At 47.7% G+C, this 27485-nt stretch overlaps 1 protein-coding gene across 2 annotated transcripts; it reads left to right on the top strand.

Annotated features, from left to right (window-relative positions):
* Window positions 1-14763: 14763 nt before the first annotated feature.
* Window positions 14764-17751, top strand: LOC119934865 (prostate and testis expressed protein 4-like). 2 transcript variants are annotated; one of them, XM_038754418.1, is made up of 3 exons: window positions 14765-14927; window positions 15415-15543; window positions 17264-17751. In XM_038754418.1, exons 1-3 carry the CDS (start codon window positions 14810-14812, stop codon window positions 17377-17379), a joined length of 363 nt encoding a protein of 120 aa, XP_038610346.1. In that variant the 5' UTR covers window positions 14765-14809; the 3' UTR covers window positions 17380-17751. The 2 variants fall into 2 exon arrangements, with proteins under 2 accessions (XP_038610348.1, XP_038610346.1); XM_038754420.1 differs by lacking the exon at window positions 15415-15543 and having other exon boundaries at window positions 14764-14927.
* Window positions 17752-27485: the final 9734 nt, after the last annotated feature.

The raw sequence follows: 27485 nt of genomic DNA, 5'->3' as shown, positions 1-27485 counted from the left end.
CTAGTAAGCGCTTAATAAATGCCATCTTTATTATTATTATTATTAAATATGAATAAATTAATTCATTCATTCAATCGTACTTATTGAGCGCTTACTGTGTGCAGAGCACTGGACTAAGCACTTGGGAAGTCCAAGTTGGCAACATAGAGAGACGGTCCCTACCCAACAGCGGGCTCGCAGTCTAGAAGGCGGAGACAGAGAACAAAACATATTAACAAAATAAAATAAATAGAATATGTACAAGTAAAATAAATAGAGAAACAAATACATACAAACATAGTAAGCTCTCAATAAAAGCCATCATTATTACTATTATTATTACCAGCGGGACCCCCAGGCAGGCCCCCTGGGGCCCGGTGGGATTCAGGGCTGGCCCAGTAGGCATTCTGGGGAGGTGGGTGCAGCTGGGGTGGGCGTTGGACGCATGCAAGGGACTCTCCGGGGTCTCTCTCCCCCAGTCCAGAGTGGGAAGCACCTTTATTCCAACATGTTGTGCAAAAGGACTGCAAGAACGAGGATTTGACTCAGGGGGATTCACGAATGCGAATCCCCTGCTGCACTCACAGTGATTTCTGCAACAAGCTCTAGGCCCGGCCTTCCGCCTGCTGTCGCGGCAACAGACGGCGTTCATCCGGGCTCCCCCAAAAGCATAACCTCCTTGCGTTCCTCGATTCCCCTTCCTGGCTCCGCTGGCCTCTCCCTTCTCAGGACCTCAGCTGGGTTCCTCTGCATCACCCCTGTGGTCAGGGAATTGTCGGGAAAGGGGTGGTTCCCGGAATCCGGAGGTGCTGCTCAGGGAGTCTGGATGTCCAGAGTAGGGAGGAAACATTCTGGACCCCCCAGCCATCTCCTCTGAGGTCTTGGGACCCTCCTCTGCCCGGCTTCTTCTCCCAGACCAAAGGGGACCCAGCTGGATCAGCCCCCTTCCCACCCAGCCCTGCTTTCCCTTTCCCTGCGCAATAAATGCCTCGACTCAACACTCTGCATTTCCATTCATTCCCCCGCTTCAGCGCCAGATCGTTCCAGACCACCACGCAACATTCATTCATTCATTCAATCGTATTTATTGAGCGCTTACTGTGTGCAGAGCACTGGACTAAGCACTTGGGAAGTACAAGTTGGCAACATGTAGAAACGGTCCCTCCCCAAAAGCGGGGTCACGGTCTAGAAGGGGGAGACAGACAACAAAACAAAACATATTAACAAAATAAAATAAACAGAATAAATATGTACAAGTAAAATAAATAGAGTAATATATATGTACAAACATATATACATATATACAGGGGCTGTGGGGAGGGGAAGGAAGTAAGGCGGGGGGATGTGGAGGGGGAGGAGTATGCCAGGGTATAACCAGAAGAAGTACACTATTTATATGCTCAAATAGTAGTATTTATTAGGCGATTACTGTGTGCAGAGCAATGTACTAAGAGCTGGGAGACGAACCCCAGGTGGGAATTAAATATGGTCTCTGCCCCTCATGTGGCTGACAATCTAAGACTCCAAGATTCTCCCCCTCTAGACTCTAAGCTCGTTTTGGGCACGCAGTTATGCCGTTATTATAGCATACAACACTCTCCGACGCTTCCCATTCCCGCTTCCAGGACCCCTGGGCCTGGTCTCCTTACCCCCACCCACTCCCCCAGGAGACCCAGCTGGTGTTTCCGACTGCGCAGTTTCCCGTGGATGCACAGAAGTGAGAGGGAAGGGGCAGGGCCCAGGGGTGAGATGGTGGGGTGAGGGGGACCTCCCAGGCTGAGAGGGCATTGCCAGTGTTGGGCTGATTGTGCGGGTCGGACGAGTACTCGTGGTGGAGAACGAGAGTGACTCCATTTTGTATTATTTGTATTATTATTATCCATGCTTCATGCTGCTGCCCGGATTATCTTTGTCCAGAAACGCTCTGGGCATATCACTCCCCTCCTCAAAAATCTCCAGTGGCTACCAATCAATCTGCGCATCAGGCAGAAACTCCTCACCCTGGGCTTCAAGGCTGTCCATCCATCCCCTCGCCCCCTCCTACCTCACCTCCCTTCTCTCCTTCTCCAGCCCAGCCCGCACCCTCCGCTCCTCCACCGCTAATCTCCTCACCGTACCTCACTCTCGCCTGTCCCGCCATCGACCCCCGGCCCACGTCATCCCCCGGGCCTGGAATGCCCCCAGTCCCTCTACCCATCCGCCAAGCTAGCTCTCTTCCTCCCTTCAAGGCCCTGCTGAGAGCTCACCTCCTCCAGGAGGCCTTCCCAGACTGAGCCCCTTCCTTCCTCTCCCCCTCGTCCCCCTCTCCATCCCCCCATCTTACCTCCCTCCCTTCCCCACAGCACCTGTATATATGTATATATGGTTGTACATATTTTTTTACTCTATTTATTTACTTAATTTATTTGTACATATCTATTCTATTTATTTTATTTTGTTAGTACGTTTGGTTTTGTTCTCTGTCTCCCCCTTTTAGACTGTGAGCCCACTGTTGGGTAAGGACTGTCTCTATATGTTGCCAATTTGTACCTCCCAAGCGCTTAGTCCAGTGCTCTGCACATAGTAAGCGCTCAATAAATACGATTGATGATGATGATGATGATGATGATTTGACTCCGGAAGCAACAAAGCCAAGCAGAAGGACAATTTGGAGGAGAGAAGAGTGACTCCTTCTTGTCGCACCGAAGATTAATTGACCCCGGGAGCAACAAGGCCCAAGGAAAAATTGGAGGAGAAACTGTATTGTCTTTCTGAGGAGTTCGGAGGACCTGGATTGTCCGAAACTGAATTGTTTTGCGGAGGGCTTGAGGAAACAGCGCTTTAGAGAAGCAGCGTGGCTCAGCGGAAGGAGCCCGGGCTTTGGAGTCAGAGGTCATGGGTTCGAATCCCAGCTCCACCACAAGTCTGCTGTGTGACCTTGGGCAAGTCACTTCACTTCTCTGAGCCTCAGTTACCTCATCTGTAAAGATGGGGATTAAGACTGTGAGCCCCCCTTGGGACAACGTGATCACATTGTATCCCCCCCGGTGCTTAGAACAGTGCTTTGCATATAGTAAGCGCTTAACAAATGCCATCATTATTATTATTATTATTGAGGAGGGGCTAAATTGTTCTACTGGGCAGGAAAAAGACTGTTGGATGGGGCTATGCCCATGGGAGTTAAGCACGGGAGGAGGGGTCGCCGTCCCCACTGGCTTACCAGGTAAGGAGCAGAAAAAAGCGGGCAACCCCCTGCTGCAAACCTTTCCCCCCACCCCTCCAAACAAAAAATAAAAGGGGGAAAGAACTGGCCCGCTTTGCCCAGCACGAAACCACCAAAGCCATGCCCTAAGACACTTACTGCTGCCCCGGAAAACAGAAGCTATGATTTGAACCAGGGTGACGATAAACTGCAGGTGGTCGGACTCCCTGAAACCCCTCCAATGTGGGATCACATTCACAAATACTTGGGGAAAACCAGTTGGACTGGTAACTATAGGCGTTGCAATTTGTGTATGTGTGTGTGTGAGTGTGTCTGTGTGGGTATGCGCCTAAACCTCTGATTTCAGTATAAAATACAGCTTTCCGTTAGTGGTGTTTGGTTTTACTTTTTGGAACACGTCATTTGAGCTCCCGAGTTAAAAAAAGGAGTCAAATCCCTGGTGAATCAATCAATCAATCGTATTTATTGAGCACTTACTGTGTGCAGAGCACTGGACTAAGCGCTTGGGAAGTCCAAGTTGGCAGCATATAGAGACAGTCCCTACCCAACAGTGGGCTCACAGTCTTAATGGGGGAGACAGAGAACAAAACCAAACATACTAACAAAATAAAATAAATAGACTGGATATGTACAAGTAAAATAAATAAGTAAATAAATAGAGTAATAAATATGTACAAACATATATACATCTATACAGGTGCTGTGGGGAAGGGAAGGAGGAAGGAGGTGGGAAGAGTTCGTAGGTCAAGAGCCTGATATTAAGGAGGAGCAATAATAATAATGGCATTTATTAAGCGTTTACTATGTGCAGAGTTCTAAGCACTGGGGAATTTACAAGGTGATCAGGTTGTCCCACGTGGGGCTCACAGTCTTCATCCCCATTTTACAGATGAGGGAACTGAGGCCCAGAGAAGTTAAGTGACTTGCCCAAAGTCACACAGTTGACAAGTGGTGGAGCCGGGATTTGAACCCATGACCTCTGACTCCAAAGCCTGTGCTTTTTCCACTGAGCCACGCTGCTTCTCGAGCAATCCCGGAACGGGGCTCATGAAACTCCTCAAGCCCCTTCCCCATTTATTCAGTCATTCAATTGTATTTATTGAGCGCTTATTGTGCGCAGAGCACTGTACTAAGCGCTTGGGAGAGCACAATACAACAATAAACAGACACCTTCCCTGCCCACAACAAGCTTACAGTCTAGGGCAGGGGGCAGAGTTTGAAGGTCTCCACTGACACTTCCAGGGTGGTCACAACACAACAGGGGTTGTCGGGATTGGGGAACATCAGAAATGGTGAAAGACTCAGTGAGAGAGAGAGAGACAAACATCATCATCATCATCAATCGTATTTATTGAGCGCTTACTGTGTGCAGAGCACTGTACTAAGCGCAGACATGTGTGTGTTTGCGTGTGTGAGGATTATAGGTGTGACTTGAAGGGGACTGGCTCCTTCTTGGCTGACAGGACGGGGATCTGCCCCCCTCTAGACTGCCAGTGTGTTGTGGGCAGGGAATGTGTCTGTTTATTGTTGTAGTGAACTCTCCTAAGCACTTAGTACAGTGCTCTGCATCTCAGGGCGGCCAGTGACACGAAAGGAGTGGGGAAATGAAAGCTGTCTAACAAAGGTCCTGAATGTCCAGGACGTGTGCCAGACTTTTTCCACCACCCAGTCCTCCCCGATCGATCAATCAGTAAATAGTACTTATTGAGCACCTACGGGTAGAAGGCACGGTCCCCCTTCCTTAAGGAGTTTGTAAACGTTGCACACCCCAGAGGATACTGGGGCAGTTCAGTCCTACCAGGGAAACAAGGTTTTGTGTCTCCGGCGCTTAGAACAGTGCTTTGCACATAGTAAGCGCTTAACAAATACCATCGTTATTATTATTATTATTACTGGACCAAACCCTGAGATGCTCAACTTCATCCCTGTGCCTCCAGGCTCACTCGCCACGGGCCACCAACTCCATCAGGGCCACAATCGCCGTCTCAGCCCATGTCGGCCAAAGATCAATTCTAGCAGCTTTGGCCAGTGGGGCCCTGAACTTCTCTTTTCTCCCCTTCTTCTCTCTTGACTTTCCTGCCTCAATCAGTCGATCCATCAGTCACATTTATTGAGCATTTACTGTGTGCAGAGCACGAGAAACAGCATGGCATAGTGGATAGAGCACGGGCTTACAAGTCAGGAGGTCATGGGTTCAAATCTCGGCTCTGCCGCTTGTCAGCTGTGTGACTTTGGGCAAGTCGCTTGCCTTCTCTGTGCTTCAGTTACCTCACCGGTAAAATGGGGATGAAGACTGTAAGCCCCATGTGGGACAATCTGATCACCCTGTATCCTCCCCAGTGCTGAGAACAGTGCTTTGCACATAATAAGTGCTTAACAAATGCCATTATAATAATAATTATTATATATTATATTATATTATATTATATTATATTATATTATATTATTATTATATTATCATATTATATATTATATTGTATTATATCACATTATATTATATTATGTTATATTATATTATATTATATTATATCATTATATTATATTATATATTATAGTACATTATATTATATTATATCATATTATATTATATTATATTACATTATATTATATTATATTATATTACATTACATTGCATTAATCATATCATATTATATTATATCATATTATATTACATTGCATTATATCATATTATATTATATCATATCATATTATATTATAATATCATATTATATTATATTTTGTATTATATTGTATTTTGTATTATATTATATTGTATTATATTACACTGTATTATATTATATCATATATTAATTATATTGCATTAATTATTATTATAATAATAATTATTATTATTAACCCCAGCTTTGCCATTGGTCCACTGTGTGGCCTTAGGCAAGTCTCTTCACTTCTCTGTGCCTCAGTTACCTCATCTGTAAAAGGGGGATTGAGACTGTGAGCTTCACTTGAGCTTCAACCTGATCTGCCTGTATCCCCCCACAGCACTTAGTACAATGCCTGGCACATGGTAAGTGCTTAGCAAATAACAAATTATTATTATTATTGTTATTAATATAACAGAGTTGGTAGACACATCCCCTGCCCACAACGAGCTTAGGGCCTAGAAGGGGATTGATTGATTAATATAAATAAATAAATTACGGATACATACATACATAAATACTGGGTGACCCCTTGTTCGCCTTGCTTTGCTGGCTTGGAACTTCCCGTCCTTTAAAATCCACCAGCCCACGGCTTTCCTTATCTTCAAAGTCCTGGAAGACAACCCATCCCCTTCAAGATTCCTTCACCAATTCATGCCCGACATCCTTTAGTCTGTAAACTTGCACTCTGGATTGACTGATTCCGAGTCACATCACCCCGCCAGTACCCTTACGATTTTCTAACTACTTTTATTTATTTTAATGGTATTTCCTAAGTATGTATCAAGCGCTGTTCTAAGCCCTGGTGTAGATGCAAGATAATCAGGTTGGATGCAGTCCCTGAATTTTATAAATGTATATTATCATTGTACTTTTTAAGGGCTTACCATATGCCCAGCACTGTACTAAGTGCTGGGATAGATACAAGATAATGAGATCAGACAAAGTCTTTTAGACTGTGAGCCCACTGTTGGGTAGGGACTGTCTCTATATGTTGCCAATTTGTACTTCCCAAGCGCTTAGTACAGTGCTCTGCACATAGTAAGCGCTCAATAAATACGATTGATGATGATGATGATGAGTCCCTGTCCCACACGGGGCTCACAGTCAGCGTGGCTGGGAGAAGCAGTGTCGCTGGGAGAAGCAGCGTGGCTCAGTGGAAGTCAATCATATTTATTGAGCGCTTACTGTATGCAGAGCGCTGTACTAAGCGCTTAGTGGAAAGAGCGCGGGCTTTGGAGTCAGAGATCATGGGTTCAAATCCCGGCTCCGCCGATTGTCAGCTGTGTGACTTTGGGCAAGTCACTTAACTTCTCTGAGCCTCAATGACCTCGTCTGGAAAATGGGGATGAAGACTGTGAGCCCCCCGTGGGACAACCTGATCACCTGGTAACCTCCCCAGCACTTAGAACGGTGCTTTGCACGTAGTAAGTGCTTAATAAATGCCATTATTATTATTATTATAATTAAAGTAGGAGGGAGTAGGATTTAATCGCCATTTTATAGAGGATGAAGCTAAGGACCAGAGAAGTTAAGGGACTGGCCCAAGGTCACACCGTAGTCAAGTGACAGAGCTGGGATTAGAACTCAGGTCCTTTGAAACCCAGGCCCATGCTCTTTCCACTAGGCCATGCTGGTTCCCTATAACCCCCTTTGGCCCTCCTATCGAGTTGGGCATTCAATTGCTCTCTCTAGATCCTATGCTCATTATTGGCAGGGACTTTATCTGTTTACTGTTATACTGTGCTCTCCCAAGCGCTTAGTACAGTGCTTTGCACATGGTAAGCACTCAATTAATACGACAATAGAATAGAATAGAATAGAATAGGAAGAAGGAAGAAGGAAGAAGAAGAAGAAGAAGAAGAAAGAAGGAAGAAGGAAGAAGGAAGAAGGAAGAAGAAAGAAGAAAGAAGAAGAAAGAAGAAGAAAGAAGAAGAAGAAGAATGATGGTATCCCAGAGAAGAATAATAATAATGATGGTATTTGTTAAGCACTATGTGCCAAGCCCTCTTCTAAGCGCTGGGGTAGATATTTGTATTTGTATACTTGTATATATTTGTATGTTTCTCTTTGTATACTATTGCTCTATTTATTTTACTTGTACATATTTTGTACTTGTACTTTATTACTTTTGTAATATGTACTTGTACGTATTTAAATATTCCATTTATTTTGTTAATGATGTGCATGGAGCTTTAATTCTATTTGTTCTGACGATTTTGACACCTGTCTACATGTTTTGTTTTGCTGTCTGTCTGCCCCTTCTAGACTGTGAGCCCGTTGTTGGGTAGGGACTGTCTCTCTTTGTTGCCGAATTGTACTCCCAAGTGCTTAGTACAGTGCTCTGCACAGAGTAAGCGCTCAATAAATACGATTGAATGAATGAATGAATGAATGAATGAATGAATGAATCGCTGCTGCCCTTAAGGTACTAGAAAGTTTATTCATTCATTCATTCACTCAATCGTATTTATGGAGCGCTTACTGTGGGCAGAGCATTGTACTAAGCGCTTGGGAAGTACAAGTTTATCTCACGGCTGGGCTTGTCCTTCAGTTCACCGGGGAGATTTCGGGAAATCCTTCCCTCCCCTGCCCACAGGACTGGACAGTAGCGGCCAGAGAGTTGGACACACTATCTTCCTGATCCAGGACCAGGCCCCCCTCGCCCCAGGGTCACTCTGGAAGCAGGAAAAGATTAGCCCCTCGCCCATGTCCGGCCTCGCCACCTGATCACACAGAGAAGAATATGAACTTGAGGTCAGGAACAGGACATCCTGGCTCCGCAGGTGGTCATCCTGGCCAGAAATTTAGCTCCGGGCAGGGAGGCCCAGATGGCTGGGCCACGGCTGGCCGACGGGGCTAATAGCCCGGAGAATTCAGGGAAGCGACCTCCGATCAGAGTCTCCCACGCTCCCAACGGAGCGCTGAGTTGGGGCCACCGGATCCTGGCAATCATCATCATCAATCGTATTTACTGAGCGCTTACTGTGTGCAGAGCACTGTGCTAAGCGCTTGGGAAGTACAAATTGGCAACATATAGAGACAGTCCCTACCCAACAGTGGGCTCACAGTCTAAAAAGTGGGCAATGACGTCCCTCTCCTCACCCGGAAAGGGCTGAGGACCATGATCTTGGGTCAGTGTCCAGGAGAAGGGACCAAGAACAGGGTGTCTGTTATATTATGATCTCCCAAGCGCATAGGACAGGGCTCTGCACACAGTAAGCGCTCAATAAATATGATTCGACTGACCGACTGAGAAGGGCAGGAGGGAGAGCTGGGGGTGAGGGGGAGCGACTTCTATAGCAACAGGGTTAGAAAAACTCAAGATGCTCCAGAGGCATTCCTTGAGTAAGCCCTCCTTTCCTCTTCTCCGACTCCCTTCTACATCGCCCTGACTTGCTCCCTTTATTCATCCCCCAACCCCAACCCCACGGCACTTATGTACATATCTGTCATTTATTCATTTATATTACTGTCTGTCTTCCCCTCGAGACTGTAAACTCATTGCGGGCAGGAAATCTGTTTGTTGTTACATTGTACAGTGCTCCCAAGCACTTAATATATATATTATATATATATATATATATATTTGTACATATTTATTACTCTATTTTATTTGTGCATATCTATTCTATTTATTTTATTTTGTTAGTATGTTTGGTTTTGTTCTCTGTCTCCCCCTTTTAGACTGTGAGCCCACTGTTGGGTAGGGACTGTCCCTATATGTTGCCAACCTGTACTTCCCAAGCGCTTAGTACACTTTATATATATATATATATATATATATATATATATATATATATATATATATATATATGTGTGTGTAATATTTATTACTCTATTTATTTATTTATTTATTTTATCTGTGCATATCTATTCCATTTATTTTATTTTGTTAGTATGTTTGGTTTTGTTCTCTGTCTCCCCCTTTTAGACTGTGAGCCCACTGTTGGGTAGGGACTGTCTCTATATGTTGCCAACCTGTACTTCCCAAGCGCTTAGTCCAGTGCTCTGCACACAGTAAGCGCTCAATAAATATGATTGATTAATTGATTTATTGATTGATTAATACAGTGCTCTGCGCAAAGTAAGCCCTCAGTAAATACGATCGACTAACTGACTGGCTGACTGACTCCAGCCTGAAAAGACCTAATCCTCCAGGGGAGGGGATTGGGATTTGCAGAACTAGGAAGGGGCTTGTCCCAATGAACATGGAATTGCTTCTCCCTAAATACCATTAATCCAGGTTGAGGGACCACCCCACTAGAGCTGGAAATAAGGAAACTAGACCTACACCTTAATAAACACCATTCATTAAAATATTATTAATACTACTACTACTAATCAATAGACCATATCACTTATCTTCTTGAGCATATGGCTTTATCAGATTGGCACACAGGGAAGTAGTGTGGCCTCGGTCAATCAATCAATCAGTTGTATTTACTGAGAGCTTACTGAATGCAGAGCACTGTACTAAGCACTTGGCAATCGGTAGACGCATTCCCTGCCCACAGTGAGCTTACAATCTAGAGGCCTAGTATAGGTACTTGTACGTATGTACTATTCTATTTATTTTGTTAATGACGTGCATATACCGCTGTTGGGTAGGAACCGTCTCTATATGTTGCCAACTTTTACTTCCCAAGCGCTCAGTACAGTGCTCTGCACACAGTAAGCGCTCAATAAATACGATTGAATGAATTAATATAGCTTTCATTCTATTTGTTCTGATTATTTTGACACCTGTCTCCATGTTTTGTTTTGTTGTCTGTCTCCCCCTTCTAGACTGTGAGCCCGTTGTTGGGTAGGGACCGTCTCTATCTGTTGCCCACTTGGACTTCCCAAGCGCTTAGTCCAGTGCTCTGCACACAGGAAGCGCTCAATAAATACGATTGAATGAATGGATGAATGAAAGAGCCCAGGCTTGGGAGTCAGAAGGTCATGGGTTCTAAACCCAGCTCTGCTACTTGTCTGCTTTGTGACCTTGGGCAAGACACTTCACTTCTCTGGGCCTCAGTTCCCTCATCTGTAAAATGGGGATTAAGACTGTGAGTCCCATGTGGGACGTGGGATTTAACCAACCTGATTAGCTTGTGACTGCCCCAGCTGATAGTAGAGTACATAGTCGCCAACTTCTTTTATGCCTCATTTTATGCCTCATTCCTCTCACAGCCAATTGTTCTTCTTTTCGATCCAATAGAGTAGCAGCGTGGCCTAGTGGAAACAGCATGGTCCTGGAAGTCAAAGGACCTGGGTTCTAATCCCGGTTCTGCCAATTGCTTGCTGTGTGACCTTGGGAAAACCGCTTTGCTTCTCTGTGCCTCAGTTCCCTCGACTGAACAATGAGGGTTAAATACCTCATCTCCCTCCTGTTTAGGCTGTGAGTCCCAAATGGAACAGGGATCATTCATTCATTTTCATTCATTCAATCGTATTTATTGAGCGCTTACTGTGTGCAGAGCACTGTACTAAGCACTTGGGAAGTACAAGGTGGCAACAGATAGAGACGGTCCCTGCCCAACAACGGGCTCACAGTCTAGAAGGGGGAGACAGACAACAAAACAAAACACGTGAACAGGTGTCAAGTCATCAGAATAAATAGAAGTAAAGCTAGATTCATTCATTCAGTTGTATTTATTGAGCGCTTACTGTGTGCAGAGCACTGTACTAAGCGCTTGGGAAGTACAAGTTGGCAACATATAGAGACGGTCCCTACCCAACAACGGGCCCACAGTCGAGAAGGGAGAGACAGACAACAAAACAAAACACGTGAACAGGTGTCAAGTCATCAGAATAAACAGAAGTAAAGCTAGATGCACATCATTAACAAAATAAAACAAATAGAATAGTAAATATGCCTGACCTAATTAACTCGAACGTTCCCCAGCACTTGGATCAGTGTTTGACAGGTAGTAAGCGCTTACAAGTACCATTACAAAATTTAAAGCAATGAAAAACGGAATATAAAACCTCTCATCTCCTCATTAACTAAGGATGAGGGAGTCTCCCATCAGGATGCTCCAGGCCCGAGAACCTGCATGGAGGAACTTACGAGGACATTGGCGGTTTGTCTGTCCATCTTGCAGACATATCGGGTCAGAAGTCTTCACCCCTGATGGACCACCCAGAAGACTTCAGTGCAGCAGGCAGGATCGGGGCTAGAGCCCAGGGTTCATGGTTCCCAGCATCTGGCTTTTTTCACTGGACCAACAAGAGAAATTACCAGCTAGCACACCACAAGGAAAATATCCTTAGGAGTGTCATGCCAGTCAATGATGATGATGATAGCATTTATTAAGCACTTACTATGTGCAAAGCACTGTTCTAAGTGCTGGGGAGGTTACAAGGTGATCAGGTTGTCCCATGGGGGGCTCACAGTCTTCATCCCCATTTTCCAGATGAGGGAACTGAGGCCCAGAGAAGTGAAGTGACTTGCCCAAAGTCACCCAGCTGACAATTGGTGGAGCTGGGATTTGAACCCGTGACCCCTGACTCCAAAGACCATGCTCTTACCACTGAGCCACGCTGCTTCTCAAAATGAGTAAGTAGAGTAATAAATCCCTACAAACATCTACACATATATGCAGGTGCTGTGGGGAAGGGAAGCAGGTAAGTCAGGAGGGATGGGGGAGAGAGGAAGGAGGGGGCTCAGTCTGGGAAGGCCTCCACACAGCAATTGGTGGATCCAGGATTTGAACCCATGACCTCTGACTCCAAAGCCCGGGCTCTTTCCACTGAGCCACGCTGCTTATGTGTAATGATGGCATTTATTAAGCACTTACTACGTGCAAAGCACTGTTCTAAGTGCTGGGGCGGTTACAAGGTGATCAGGTTGTCCCACCTGGGGCTCACAGTCTTCATCCCCATTTTACAAATGAGGGAACTGAGGCCCAGAGAAATTAAGTGACTTGCCCAAAGTCACACAGCTGACAGTTGGCAGAGCTGGGATTTGAACCCATGACCTCTGACTCCAAAGCCCGGGCTCTTTCCACTAAGCCACGCTGCTTCTCTCTGAGTCAGTGCACTCAGTTGGTACCTGAAAAATAGAGTGGTAAGCCAAAGTGTGCTAAGCAAAGCATATTTAAGTAATAATAATGTTACTGTTATTATTGTTATTATTATTAGCCTCTCTAGAGTGTAAGCTTGATATGGGCCGGGAACATGTCTGCTAATTCTGTTGTATTGTACTCGCTAATCACTCAGAACAGTGCTCTGCGCATAGTAAGTGCTTGATAAATACCTTTGATTGATTGATTGATTAATAAGAAATTGTGGAATTTGTTAAGCACTTTCTATCACAATCCCCCCCAACCTATGTGACCCATAACAAACCCACCCTGCAACCCTTTTTTAATCTAAGACCTGTCTGTTGGAATGAACAGTAAAAACGTAGTTTCAGCTCCTCCTCATCACCATCATCAATGATAATTAATGAATATCAACTCCCAATCACTTGGGAGAGTAGCACAATCCCTGCCTTCTAAGAGTTTACAGTAGAATGGGAGAGACCCACTATAATTATTTACCAATAGTGGGACGAAGAACAAGGATAAGAAGAGGAAGCAGCAGGGCCTAACGTATAGACTACAGGCCTGGGACACAGAAGGGCTTGAGTTCTAATCCCACTCTGCCGCATGTCTGCTGTGTGACTTTGGGCAAATCACTAAACTTCTCTGTTCCTCCGTTCCCTCGTCTGTGCAATGGGGATTAAGACTGCGAGCCCCAAGTGTGACATGAACTTTGTCCAGCCAGATTAGCCTGTATCTACCCCGGTGCTTAGTACAGAGCCTGGCACATAGTGAGAGCATAACAAATACCATAAATAAAAGGAGTGGCACAAAGGTATTAGGAAGAAAGCACTGAATAAATAATCGAAAGTACAAATAAAAATAAACAGATGTACCTAAGTGTTGAGGATTGGGTTAAGGTACTAAGGTTGCTACTGAGTCAATGCAATTGGAGCAGAACAGATAATAACAATAATAATGGCATTTATTGAGCGCTTACTATGAGTAAAGCACTGTTCTAAGCGCTGGGGAGGTTACAAGGTGATCAGGTTGTCCCACGGGGGGCTCACAGTCTTAATCCCCATTTTCCAGATGAGGCAACTGAGGCACAGAGAAGTGAAGTGACTTGCCCAAAGTCACACAGCTGACAAGTGGCAGAGCCGGAATTTGAACCCATGACCTCTGACTCCAAAGCCCATGTTCTCTCCAATCCCGACTCCGCCTCTTGTCCCCTGTATATATGTATATATGTTTGTACATATATATTACTCTATTTATTTATTTATTTTACTTGTACATATCTATTCTATTTTATTTTGTTAATATGTTTGGTTTTGTTGTCTGTCTCCCCCTTCTAGACTGTGAGCCCACTGTTGGGTAGGGACTGTCTCTATATGTTGCCAACTTGGACTTCCCAAGCGCTTAGTCCAGTGCTCTGCACACAGTAAGCGCTCAATAAATACGACTGATTGATTGATTGATTTCCACTGAGCCATGAATGGGGGGAAACTCCCCTCTTAATTTCTAGGAGATTGCAAGCTTCTCACAGACAGAGAGCGTAGGCCTTGTTTCCGTTGTACTCTCCCAAGAGCTTAGCACAGTGCTCTGCACCCAGTAAGCGGCCAATAAATACCACCGATTGATTGATGGGCCCACAGAGAGGGTAGAGAAGTCCCGGCTCTGCCCGGACGGCACCTCCATGGCCTCCTCCTCAGATGCCAGTGCCCGTTCCTCAGCATGATGAGGATGAGGAGGCTACAGTTTTCCAGCAGTGAAGGAGGTCACGTCTCTCTACCCGCTGGAGGGCATGTCGGGACCCACCAGAAGGACAACTCTGCCAGCGACACTCCCTGACCAGGTGTGACGAGCGGTCCCTCCCTCAACCCCTCCCCTCATCCCAGGAGGTAAAACCAGAAGCAGCTCCGGTGGGCATCACCCTGGAGTCCACCTCACACAAGATGCGTCTCGCTGCCCTGGTACCTCTGCCCCGCATGCCGGGAACCGGCCAGCCCGGGGTGGCCATGCTCTTCCTACTGGGCTTCTTCTTCTTCTTCGTCCAGCTCGGCCCGGCTGGGGGTGAGACGGGGGTCTGGCCGAGGGAGAGGGTCGAGCATGTCGTTGGGGTTGGGACCTCGGGTCTCCCCTCAACACAGGTTCTGGGCACGAGGGCTCCCATTGTCTGGTCTCTGGTCACTATCTGGGACAGCCAGATAGATTGGGGGCAAAAGTCAGTGCTGAGTGACCCTTCCTGGATCCCCCGTCCCTTCCTAACCCCCACCAAACGGGGCTCAGCCTCTGCCCACTCTGTCCCCACAGTGGCGGCGGTCATCATCATCAATCGTATTTATTGAGCGCTTACTATGTGCAGAGCACTGCGCTAAGCGCTTGGGAAGTCCAAATTGGCAACATATAGAGACGGTCCCTACCCAACAGTGGGCTCACAGTCTAAAAGGGGGAGACGGAGAACAAAACCAAACGTGCTAACAAAATAAAATAAATAGAATAGATATGTACAAGTCAAATAAATAAATAGAGTAATAAATATGTACAAACATATATGCAGTGGCGGCGGTCAAGTGCAAGCAGTGCTTTACTGTGACGGGAAAGGAGTGTCACGCTCCCAAGAAATTCTGCGAGGCAAGAAGGGGCGAGTCCTGTTTGACCGTATCGACGTACCGGATAGAAGGAGAAGGTGAGTGGGCCTGGGGTGGGGCCGACACAATCAATCAATCAATCAATCAATCAGTCGTATTTATTGAGCGCTTACTGTGTGCAGAGCACTGTACTAAGCGCTTGGGAAGTACAAATTGGCAACACATAGAGACAGTCCCTACCCAACAGTGGGCTCACAGTCTAAAAGGGGGAGACAGAGAACAGAACCAAACATACCAACAAAATAAAATAAATAGGATAGAAATGTACAAGTAAAATAAATACATAAATAAATAAATAGAGTAATAAATATGTACAACCATATATACATATATACAGGACACAGGGATGCCGATGGCTGGGTCTGGCCGTGTGTCGTGGGGGGGGGGATTGGAGAGAATCCCGTGTGTGATCACGCTGGGGGAATCACCTGGGATACAAGGAGAGCCCCTAGGGCTGTGATCCTGGACTGGAGCCAGGCCAGGAGGGGGGACAAGTGACAAGGACCCCCAGAACTGAGGCTGATGCATCTGCCGATGGATCGCTGTAGGATCTGGGGGGTTTTGCTGGCCCTCACTGTGGAGAGGGGAAGCAGGCACTGGGGGATCTGGGGCTCTGGGGGAGACTTGGGAGGATGTTCAGGAATGCAACCGGGACACGGGAGGTGAGGAAAGCTTCAACTACAGCGGTGATTGTAGGTGTGGAGATGAAGGGCCGGGGCCAGGAGGGATTACAGACTCACTGAATGTAGGGGGTGAAAACCAGAGAGGAATCCCAGATGATGCCCCAGGTTGCCAGGTTCTAGGGCAGAGCTGAAGATGGCGTTGTCAATCGCGGTGAAGGGAAACTGAGGAGGAAGAGAAGGCAGAGGAGGAGGAGGAGGAGGAAGACAAAATGGCAGAGGAGGAGAAGGGAGAAGAAAGTGTTGAGGAGAGGCAAGGAGGAAGATGGGGTAACCTGAGTCTAAGGAGAGGGAAGTTGCCTGGATGATGATGATGTATCCCCCCCCCAGTGCTTAGAATGGTGCTTTGCACATAGTAAGTGCTTAACAAATGCCATTATTATTATTTTATTATTATTATTATTAAGAGCAGGGTGAGAGGGGGAGCAGGGAGGACCAATCCTACCTCTGCTTGCCCCCTCCCCCACCCCATCACTTCCCCGCTCCCTATCAAGAGATCACCCCAACCCCACTCCTTTACCGACTCTGCCCCAAACTCCCATCCTCAGGACAAAGTCCGGCTGCCCAGCCCCCAGCCCTGTCTCAGCTGCCCACTGTCCTTGGTGGGCCTATAGGGCAGCACCCTGGCAACCCTCACCTGGCTCACTAACTCTGGCCTTTGCTAGCCCCGTCCCCACCCCAGAAACCTCCCCCCTCCCTCTTCCTCCCGTCCCGGCCTGGCCCCCTGAGCCTTGTGTGCCAAGGCCAACGGCCCTGCTGGGTCCTCTGTGCGTCCCAGAGCCTCCTGTCCTGTCCTCACCTCTGCCCGGGGCCGTGTTGTCTCTGTCCCTATCCCCATCCTGGGGACATCCTGTCCCCCTCCCACCTCCCCCCTCCGCTGGGATCTATTCCCCTCTGACTCCTCACGGGGATCCCAGGCTTCCTGCCGACCAGCTCCCTCCAGATGGGGGGACTTGACTCTTGAGCCCTGACCCTGGCTCTCGAATCCAGAATCCTGCCCGAGACCAGTCCCCAATTTTGTCTCTGGTCTTGGGGACGATTGCGACGGACTCTGATTTTTTTCTTCCCATTCCCCTAGAAAAACTTGGATTCGTCTCCCGGTTTAAAGGATGCTCGTCCAGCTGTGAGGAACAGGTTCTCCAGGGGGAAGAATACATTATACAAATCATGTGCTGCAAGAATAACTGTAACTAGTTGAGCCACCAGAGTCCAGTCTCTGGCCCAGGGCCTATTCGACGACTCCTGTCTCCCAGCCTGTATCCCTTGACCACTCTGCCCACTCCTGGTTTTCAGCTTGATTGTCCCTGTCCAGATTGGGGTTAGGGGGTTGCTAAAGGGGTGTCCAGGATTTGGGGGTGGCCCCCCAACTCTCTCCCTAGGCCTGAACCCGGCAAATCAGGGCTGGGGCTGCAGTAGGGGGTGGTACATCCACTCCAAGGAGGACACCAAGGGGCTGGGAAACTTAGGAAACATCTCTCCAAGAGAAGACCCCCTTCCTCATCTCCCCACCCTCCGCAACCCCTGACTTTCCAACTCCGGAATAAAAGCCAAGGCTAACCCAGAGCATTGATGCCTCCTGTCTGAGATGAATTCAGGGCGTCACAACCACTAACAGGGCCATGGGGGAGGGAGGGCAGGGGACGGTGGGGTGGGAGAGGAGAAGGGGCAGGAGCTTGAATGTTGGGAAGTAGGGTAGCCTAGTGGATAAAGTTGAGGCCTGAAAGCCAGAGGACCTAGGTTCTGATTCATTCATTCATTCAATCGTATTTATTGAGCGCTTACTGTGTGCAGAGCACTGTACTAAATGCTTGGGAAGTCCAAGTTGGCAATATATAGAGACGGTCCCTACCCAACAGTGGGCTCACAGTCTAGAAGGGGGAGACAGACAACAAAGCAAAACACATTAACAAAATAAAATAAATAGAATAGTGAATATGTCCAAGTAAAATAAACAGAGTAATAAATCTGTACAAACATATATACAGGTGCTGTGGGGAGGGGAAGGAGGGAGGGTGGGAGGGATGGGGAGGGGGAGAGGAATGGGGGGGCTCAGTCTGGGAAAGTAGAGGCCTGAAAGCCAGAGGAACTAGGTTCTGATTCATTCATTCATTCACTCATTCATTCAATCATATTTATTGAGCGCTTACTGTGTGCAGAGCACTGGACTAAGCGCTTGGGAAGCCCAAGTTGGCAACGTATAGAGATGGTCCCTGCCCAACAGCGGGCTCACAGTCTAGAAGGGGGAGACAGACAACAAAGCAAAACATATTAACCAAATAAAATAAATAGAATAGTGAATATGTCCAAGTAAAATAGAGTAATAAATCTGTACAAACATATATACAGGTGCTGTGGGGAGGGGAAGGAGGGAGGGCGGGACGGGGAGAGGAATGGGAGGGCTCAGTCTGGGAAAGTTGAGGCCTGAAAGCCAGAGGACCTAGGTTCTAATCCCACCTCCGCCACTTGCCTGCTGGGTGACCATGGGCAAGTCACTTCACTCAGTTTCCTCAACTGCATAATGGAGATGAAATAGCTATTATTAATAATAATAATAATGGCATTTATTAAGCGCTTACTATGTGCAAAGCACTGTTCTAAGCGCTGGGGAGGTTACAAGGTGATCAGGTTGTCCCACGGGGGGCTCACAGTCTTCATCCCCATTTTACAGATGAGGGAACTGAGGCCCAGAGAAGTGAAGTGACTTGCCCAAAGTCACACAGCTGACAATTGGCAGAGCCGGGATTTGAACCCATGACCTCTGACTCCAAAGCCTGGGCTCTTTCCATTGAGCCACGCTGCTACTGTCCTTCCTACTTAGACTGTGAGGCCTATGTGGGACAGGGACTGTATCCGGCCTGATTAACTTGCATCTACCCAGGCGCTTAGAACAGTGCTGGGCACATAGTAAGCGCTTAACAAATACCACAAAAAAGAGTGGTGGGGTGATAGCTCTCTCTCTTCAGCCCCTCAGTCCAGTGATGGACTGTGAGCCCGCTTTCTAGACTGTGAGCCCGCTGTTGGGTAGGGACCGTCTCTATGTGTTGCCGACTTGTACTTCCCGAGCGCTTAGTACAGTGCTCTGCACACAGTAAGCGCTCAATAAATACGATTGATGATTGATTGATTGATTGCTCTGCACACAGTAAGTGCTCAATAAATACAATTGAATGAATGAATGATGGGCTTAACAGACACCGGGACACCCAGAAATGCAATCAAACAATCCATTAATTCAATTCAGTGGCATTTATTGAGCACTTACTGTGTGCAGAGCACTGTACTAAGCCCTTGGGAGAGTACAATATAGCAATGCAACAGACACATTCCTTGTCCACAGTGAGTTTAAGGTCTAGAGGAGAAGACAGACATTAATATAAGTAAATAAAATTGGAGATAAGTACATAAGTGTACTTATTTTATTTTGTTAGTATGTTTGGTTTTGTTCTCTGACTCCCCCTTTTAGACTGTGAGCCCACTGTGGGGTAGGGACTGTCTCTATATGTTGCCAACTTGGACTTCCCAAGCGCTTAGTACAGTGCTCTGCACACAGTAAGCGCTCAATAAATACGTTTGATTGATTGATTAATAAGTGCTGAGTGGCTAGGAGGCGGATGAATAATAGAGAAGCATAGTCGCTTAGTGGAAGGAGCCCGGGCTTGGGAGTCAGAGGATGTGGGTTCTAATCCCACCTCTGCCACTTGACTGCTGTGTGACTTTGGGCAAGTCACTTAACTTCTCTGTGCCTCAGTTACCTCATCTGTAAAATGGGGATTAAAAGTGTGAGCCCTATGTGGGACAACCTGATTATCCTGTATCTATCCCAGCGCTTAGAACAGTGCTTGGCACATAGTAAGTGCTTAATAAAGACTATTATTAATAATAATAATAATTGTGGTATTTGTTAAACACTTACTGTGTGCCAGACACTGTACTAATTGCTGCGTTGGACACAAACAAATCGGGTTGACACTGTCCCTGACCCATGTGGGGCTCACAGTCTCAATCCACATTTTACAAATGAGGGAACTGAGGCCCAGAGAAGTGAAGTGACTTGTCCAAGATCACACAGCCGGCCAGCGCTTAGAACAGTGCTTTGCACATAGTAAGCACTTAATAAATGCCATTATATATATAAAAGAGTGGTAGAGTCATGGTTAGAACCCACGATTTTCTGACTCTCGGGCCTGTGTGCTATCCACTATGCCATGAATAAAGGCAGAAAGTCAGGGGAATACAGAAGGGATGCAGCGGGAAATCTGGTGCTGGAAAAAACACCAGGGAATTCAGTTGCAGCTGTCTCTCTGGGAATGGGGACAGGGCAGAGGAGAAGCCCTGGGACCCAGGAGGAGGGACTGTCTCCAACTGGGGTTGGCTAACTAAGGACATGATTTTTTAAAATTCTCTTTAAATTATAAATTTAAATTATTATATGATCATATTATAATTATTAAATTAATTATCTTTAAATTATATGTTATAAATTATTTATTTATATTAATGTCTGCCTTCCCTTCTAGGCCGTAAGCTTGTTATGTCTGCTAATTCTGTTGTATTATACTTTCCCAAGAGCTTAGCACGGTGCTCTGCATGTAGTAAGCGCTCAATAAATACGACTGAATGACTGAATGAATAAATATGATTGATTAATTGACCCTGAGGTGATGGATAATAATAACAATAAATGTGATATTTGTTAAGCTCTTACTCTGTACCAAGCACTGTACTAAACGCCGGGGTAGATTCCAGATAATCTTGTCCCACATGGGGCTCAAGTCTATGGAGGAGGGACAACAGGTATTGAATCCCCATTTTTGCGGATGAGGGAACTGAGGCACAGAGAAATTAAGGAACCTGCCCGAGGTCACACAGCGGACAAGTGGCCTGCTAGACTGTGTGGGCGGGAAATGTACCTACCAACTCTGTTGTACTGTACTTAGCACAGTGTCCTTCACCACCACTGAATGAAGCGGCAGGGCCGGAATTCAAACCCAGGTCCTCTGATTCCCGGGCCCGTGCTCTTTCCACTAGGCCACACTACTTCAATCAATCAATCAATCGTATTTATTGAGCGCTTACTGTGTGCAGAGCACTGGACTAAGCGCTTGGGAAGTACAAGTTGGCAACATATAGAGACGGTCCCTACCCAACAGTGGGCTCACAGTCTAGAGGAGTCACAGAGACTTCGATGTCTGCCCCGCAAGCTGGAGACCCCCGTGGGTTTGTCACCATCCCAATTTGGGATTTGGGATTTGGGATGGGTGGGAGGGCACTAGGGGTTTGGGAGAGGAGCAGGGTGGGCATCTACTAGTGTTCTTGCAGTAGCAGACGGGAATGGTAAACAAACTGGTCTGTGTTGTCCACGCATTCTGGAGTGGAGTGGAGGAAAAAGACGTTAACGGGGGAGAGAGCCAGAGCCCGGGGGAGATATCTTTCTCAGTGGTCCCCCGAGGCAGAGACTTGGCCTTCTTTGGTGTCCTGAGTTCAAGAAGCCGAGAATTCAAGATAACGTCTGCAGATTTTATTGCACCGGACGTTCTTTGGGCTCCTCTCCGGGATCCCTGGCCCCCTCAGCTTGGATCAGGGCCACGGCCTCACTCCCACCGGGCCCTGCCCAAGCCCCGAACTACAGGACCCTTGCGCCTGGGAGAGAACGGAGCCGGAGAAAGGGGCCCACAGAGGTCGGATTCCTGCGGCAGCAACTTGGACCTGGAGGAGTTGGGATGCGGGTGGCATCGAGCGGGATGCGGAGGTTCAGTTATTGCACTGAGTGTGGCTCCTGCAGCAGAGGGTGGAAGTGATATACTCGCTCCCCTGATACATGTTGTTCACACAGTCGCTCACACACCCTTTCATAATGGAGAAGAAGGTCAGCGCATCTGGAGCGGGAGGGTGGTTGGGAAGAGGGAGGAGAGACAGAGATCTCACAATGGTACCCTCGGCCAGAGGCATGTCCCGGGCAGGGTCCTGAGTGCGAGAGCTTGTGACTGGGGGTGGGAGGGGCTCCGGGGAACGGTCCCTCCCCAGCCCCGAGGGAGCCAGTTGGAAGGCAGCCCGGGACATCTGCAAGGGGCCAGAGCCGTACAGGATGTCCTAGGGATGGGGACGACGACAGGGACAGAGCGATGTGGCCCTAGTAGAGGCGAGGACCGGTTGGGAGGTGTCATTCATTCATTCATTCAATCGTATTTATTGAGCGCTTACTGTGTGCAGAGCACTGTACTAAGCTCTTGGGAAGTCCAAGTTGGCAACATATAGAGACGGTCCCTACCCAACAGCGGGCTCACAGTCTAGAAGGGGGAGACAGACAACAGAACAAAACATATTAACAACATAAAATAAATAGAATAAATATGTACAAATAAAATAAATAAAGTAATAAGTACGTACAAACATATATACATATATACAGGTCACATGGATGTATACGGGTCACATAGAGGGCCTGGTGGGGCCACTGACCCCGGAGAAGACTTTCCCGGACCACCCATCATTCATTCATTCATTCAATTGTATTTACTGAGCGCTTACTGTGTGCAGAGCACTGTACTAAGCGCTTGGGAAGTACAAGTTGGCAGCATATAGAGACGGTCCCTACCCAACAACGGGCTCACAGTCTCGACGGGGGAGACCTTTACAACCATTAGGCATTAAACTTCTTCTGGTGCCACAGTCTCGCATCCGAAAGCCGCTTATTCCAAAGGCGGGTACTACGCAGATTCAACGGTGGGATTTAAAAGGTTATCATATTTTTTCGGTAGCTTTCGCATGTCATTGCACTTTGGAGCTAGATGGAAAGGCCCATCCTCTCCCCGACCATTGGGTTATTAAGGCTCCTCCCTCAGTCCCCCCAGTCTGACCATTCTCCATCAGCTTTGGGTCCCGGGGAGCGGTTTCCACAGCCCCCCGAGCCCCAGCCCGGCTCCGTCCAGCCCTCTCCCCCTCAGGCCCCCACACCTGGTTTGTGCTTCTTGTACGTGGTCTGAGTCATGCAGTACTGGCCAAGCGTCAGAGAGCAGGTGTGTTTTCCAAACGCGCAGTGGTCTCTCTTGAAGGACAGACAGACAGTGCAGTTGATCGGCGGTGACGCTGGACACAGAGGAAGGGCAGAGGCTGAGAGCCCCCATCTCCCAAGGTGGCTCAGCCCTGACCTCTGACCCTGCCCCAGCCGGCCCAACCCCACTCCCTCCCATTTCTCCCACTCACTGGGCCCCGTCGGAGGGCCACGGGGTCCGCCGCACCCAGCGGGAGGGGGTTGGAGAGACCCTGGTCCTGGAAGAGAGATCGGGGCAAGGCAGTGCAATCAATCAATCAATCAATCGTATTTATTGAGCGCTTACTATGCGCAGAGCACTGTACTAAGCGCTTGGGAAGTACAAATTGGCAACACATAGAGACAGTCCCTACCCAACAGTGGGCTCACAGTCTAAAAGTGCAGCTCCAGGCGGCCCGCGCCCACTTATTCCACGGTGGCAACTGCTCAGCGGGACCACCTGGGTCTTGCTGATTTGCGGGGAAGGGGCTGGGAGGGGACACCCTCATCCCCGACACCGGACTCACCCCACACCAGACACAGAGGGGCCGAGAGGCCCAGCAGGAGGAGTTTGGCCATCCCTGGCCGGCCGGCCGGTCCCCGCTGCAGGGTGGGGAGGTCCTGGGGAGAGATGGACAGTGGGACGGTGGACACTGTAGGCCCAACCCCTCCCTCACCAACCTTGTTTCCAGTTTTATCTCCACCGGGCCGGGGTATCGACCAATCGGGGCCAGGGGAGGGACAGCTCATCACACCTGATAAGGGAATGATGCTGGCAGAGGCTCCTGCAGGTTGGCACGGCCACTTTGCGCCCAATGAGAGGGGCACTGCCTGCTCACCTCCTCCAGGAGGCCTTCCCAGACTGAGCCCCTTCCTTCCTCTCCCCCTCGTCCCCCTCTCCATCCCCCCCATCTTACCTCCTTCCCTTCCCCACAGCACCTGTATATATGTATATATGTTTGTACCTATTTATTACTCTATTTATTTATTTCTTTCTTTTATTTGTACATACCTATTCTATTTATTTTATTTTGTTAGTATGTTTGGTTTTGTTCTCTGTCTCCCCCTTTTAGACTGTGAGCCCACTGTTGGGTAGGGACTGTCTCTATATGTTGCCAATTTGTACTTCCCAAGCGCTTAGTACAGTGCTCTGCACATAGTAAGCGCTCAATAAATACGATTGATGATGATGATGATGATGATGATGCTGGGGCTGAACGGGGGCAGGCAGGGCAGGAGTTACTCTGCCCCTCTCAAGCAAGATGGCATTCCCGTTCTCCCTGCCCCCATGCCCCTTCACCCCAAGGGTCTTTCCAACCTCAGCAGAGGCCGGGGGGCAGATCCTTAGGGTGGCAGTGCCCTCCCCACCAGAGGGAGAGGGCACAGACAAGAGGGGGCAAGATCCCAGAGGCCTGAAGGGGTTTGGCCTCTTAGCTGGCAGGGAAAAGGAGGGAGCCGGGGTCTGCTGGCAACAGGGTGCAGCAGGGACCTTGAATTCCTGGGTCTTAATCCTGACTCAGGCAGGGACACGGTGGGAAGTCCCTTCCCCTCCATGATCTCAATTTCCCCATCTGAACCTTGGGAGAACATGGAGCGGGAACAGACAAAGAGGGAGCAAGGTCTGAAGGGGAGTTCCCAGAAACTCTGAACCTTTGGCTTTGAGGCCATCCAGTAGCGTGGCTCCGTGGAAAGAGCCCGGGCTTTGGAGTCAGAGGTCATGGGATCATATCCCGCCTCCACCAATTGTCAGCTGTGTGACTTTGGGTAAGTCACTTCACTTCTCTGAGCCTCAGTTACCTCATCTGTAAAATGGGGGATTAAGACTGTGAGTCCCCCATGGGACAACCTGATCACCTTGTAACCTCCCCAGTGCTTAGAATAGTGCTTTGCACATAGTAAGCGCTTAATAAATGCTATTATTATTATTATTATCTCTCTGTCCTCCTTTACCCATTCTCTTTTCCCACTATACCCCAGCTCAAACTCTTCATTCCTCTTAATCCAACCTACTCAATGTGCTTCCTTCTCATCCCTTCCATCACCAACATTTTGCTCCCTCCCTCCCCCATCCCCGGATCTCCCTCTCCCTTCTCATCCGAAAGTCCATAACTCTCCCCTTCTTCAAAGCCCTTCATATCTCCTCCAGGAGATCTTCCTCGATTACCCTCTCCTCTCCCCATCTTGTACCTCCCACTGCCACTTCATCCCTTCTGCCGTACCTCAGAATTTGGGTATTCCCACAGCCCTGTCCTGTTAGCGCTTATGTGTACGTCGTATACACTCTAGTACCTCCTTCTTGCCGTAATTTATTTTAGCGTCTGCCTCCCCCACTAGACTATAATAATAATTATGGTATTTTTAAGTGCTCACTATGTGCCAAGCACTCTTCTGAGCACCGGAATAAATTCCTTGTGGGCAGAGATTGTGCCTACTAACTCTATTGTCCTCTTCCAAGACTGCACACCTTAGACATTCAGTAAATTATATTTATTGAATAATTGATTGCCTGGACATCAGTAGTAGTGGTAGTAGTAGTAATAATAGTATTTATTAAGTACCTTCAGTGTGAAGAACTCTGTATTATGCACTAGGAAGAAATACATGGATTATGCACTAGGAAGAAATACATGGATGGGAATTAGACACAATCCCTGGCACTTAAGGGACTCATAATCAAAGAAGAAAGTGGGGAGAGGGGACTGGTAACAGACACATAAAGAGAGATGAAACAATGAAAGACTAAAATATAAAAGCCAAGGATTAATATGCAGAAAAAAACCAAGAACTGTAAGGCACTATGACTAGAGGAGCAGAATTTCAGGCTCCTTGGTTTCAGAGTCCACAGTCACAGTTATATCCATTCATTCTTTGATAATATTTATTGAGCGCTTACTGTGTGTAGAGCAGTGTACTAAGCGCTTGGGAAGTACGATTCAGCAACAAATCTCCTCCCCCTCTCCATCCCCCCTGCCTTACCTCCTTCCCTTCCCCACAGCACCTGTATATATGTATATATGTTTGTACGTATTTATTACTCTATTTATTTATTTATTTTACTTGTACATATCTATTCTATTTATTTTATTTTGTTAATATGTTTGGTTTTGTTCTCTGTCTCCCCCTTCTAGACTGTGAACCCACTGTTGGGTAGGGACCGTCTCTATGTGTTACCAACTTGTGCTTCCCAAGCACTTAGTACAGTGCTCTGCACACAGTAAGCGCTCAATAAATACGATTGATTGATTGACTGATTGAAATAAAGACAATCCCTGTCCACAAAGGGCTCACAGTCTAGAATGGGGGAGACAGTCATCAAAACAAGTAAATGGGCAACAGTAGCATCGTTGTAAATACAGATAATTGTTGATATATACACAACATTAATAAAAATAAATAGAATTATGAGTATGTACATATATACACAAGTGCTGAGGGGTAAGGATGGGGTAGAACAAAGGGAGCGAGTCGGGGCAATGGGGAGCAGAGGAAAGTGGAGGGGCTCTGTCTGGGGACTATTACCACCACAGTCTTTCTGAAGATTTAATAATAACAGTGGCATTTATTAAGTGCTTACTATGTGCTTAATATGAGATAAAGAGGTCAGACACAGTTCCTGTCCCAAACGGGGCTCACAGTCTAAAGGAGAGGGAAAACAGTTATTGAAACCCATTTTACAGGTGTGGAAACTGAGGCCCAGAGAAGTTAAAAGACTTGTCCAGCAGGCATGTGGCAGGAGCAGGATTAAAACCCAGGTCTGCTGACTCCAAGGCCAGTGGACTTTCCAGTATGCCACACTGCTTCTCTATGGCGTGCTGTCTCTGTAGAGGCCTCACACTGTGGTTGCTTTTCTCCTGGGCGCCTTGGTGGTGCAAGGCGAGATGGGATGGAGGCTCCAAGACGATGGTGCGGGGAACCGGCACAGATTTCTGGCCAGGCAGCCCGGCTGACCGATGGGGATGATGCCAAGGGGCGATCCCTGTTTCTGGCCTGAATTCCCTGGATAACTATCTGCATCCCTCCTCCCCTCCCTCCCCACCCCCACAGCGGAGGCTTGGGAGGCTGCCGTGGTCCAAGACACCAACCAACCCCCCCAGATAATCTCGAGACTTTCACCCTGAAACGTACTTTCTGCTTTGTTCCCGATGCCCAGCCTGATTAGAAGAGGCTGTTCTCGGTCACGAGGCAGCAGAGGGTGGATTTGGCCACGGGATTGTGAGCCAGGAACAGGGCCCGGGGCAGGGCCGGTGGCGGACGAGTGGGGAAAATGAGG

Source organism: Tachyglossus aculeatus, chromosome 11, assembly GCF_015852505.1.
Source record: "Tachyglossus aculeatus isolate mTacAcu1 chromosome 11, mTacAcu1.pri, whole genome shotgun sequence".
NCBI classification, from domain to species: domain Eukaryota; kingdom Metazoa; phylum Chordata; class Mammalia; order Monotremata; family Tachyglossidae; genus Tachyglossus; species Tachyglossus aculeatus.
This window is presented reverse-complemented; position numbering and strand designations above follow the sequence as displayed.

Coding starts and splice junctions, on each gene's coding strand:
- LOC119934865 (XM_038754418.1), top strand. CDS start 14,810: ATGCGTCTCGCTGCCCTGGTACCTCTGCCCCGCATGCCGGGAACCGGC. Junction 14,928..15,414: donor CCAGCTCGGCCCGGCTGGGG/GTGAGACGGGGG, acceptor ACATATATGCAG/TGGCGGCGGTCAAGTGCAAG. Junction 15,544..17,263: donor GTACCGGATAGAAGGAGAAG/GTGAGTGGGCCT, acceptor CCATTCCCCTAG/AAAAACTTGGATTCGTCTCC.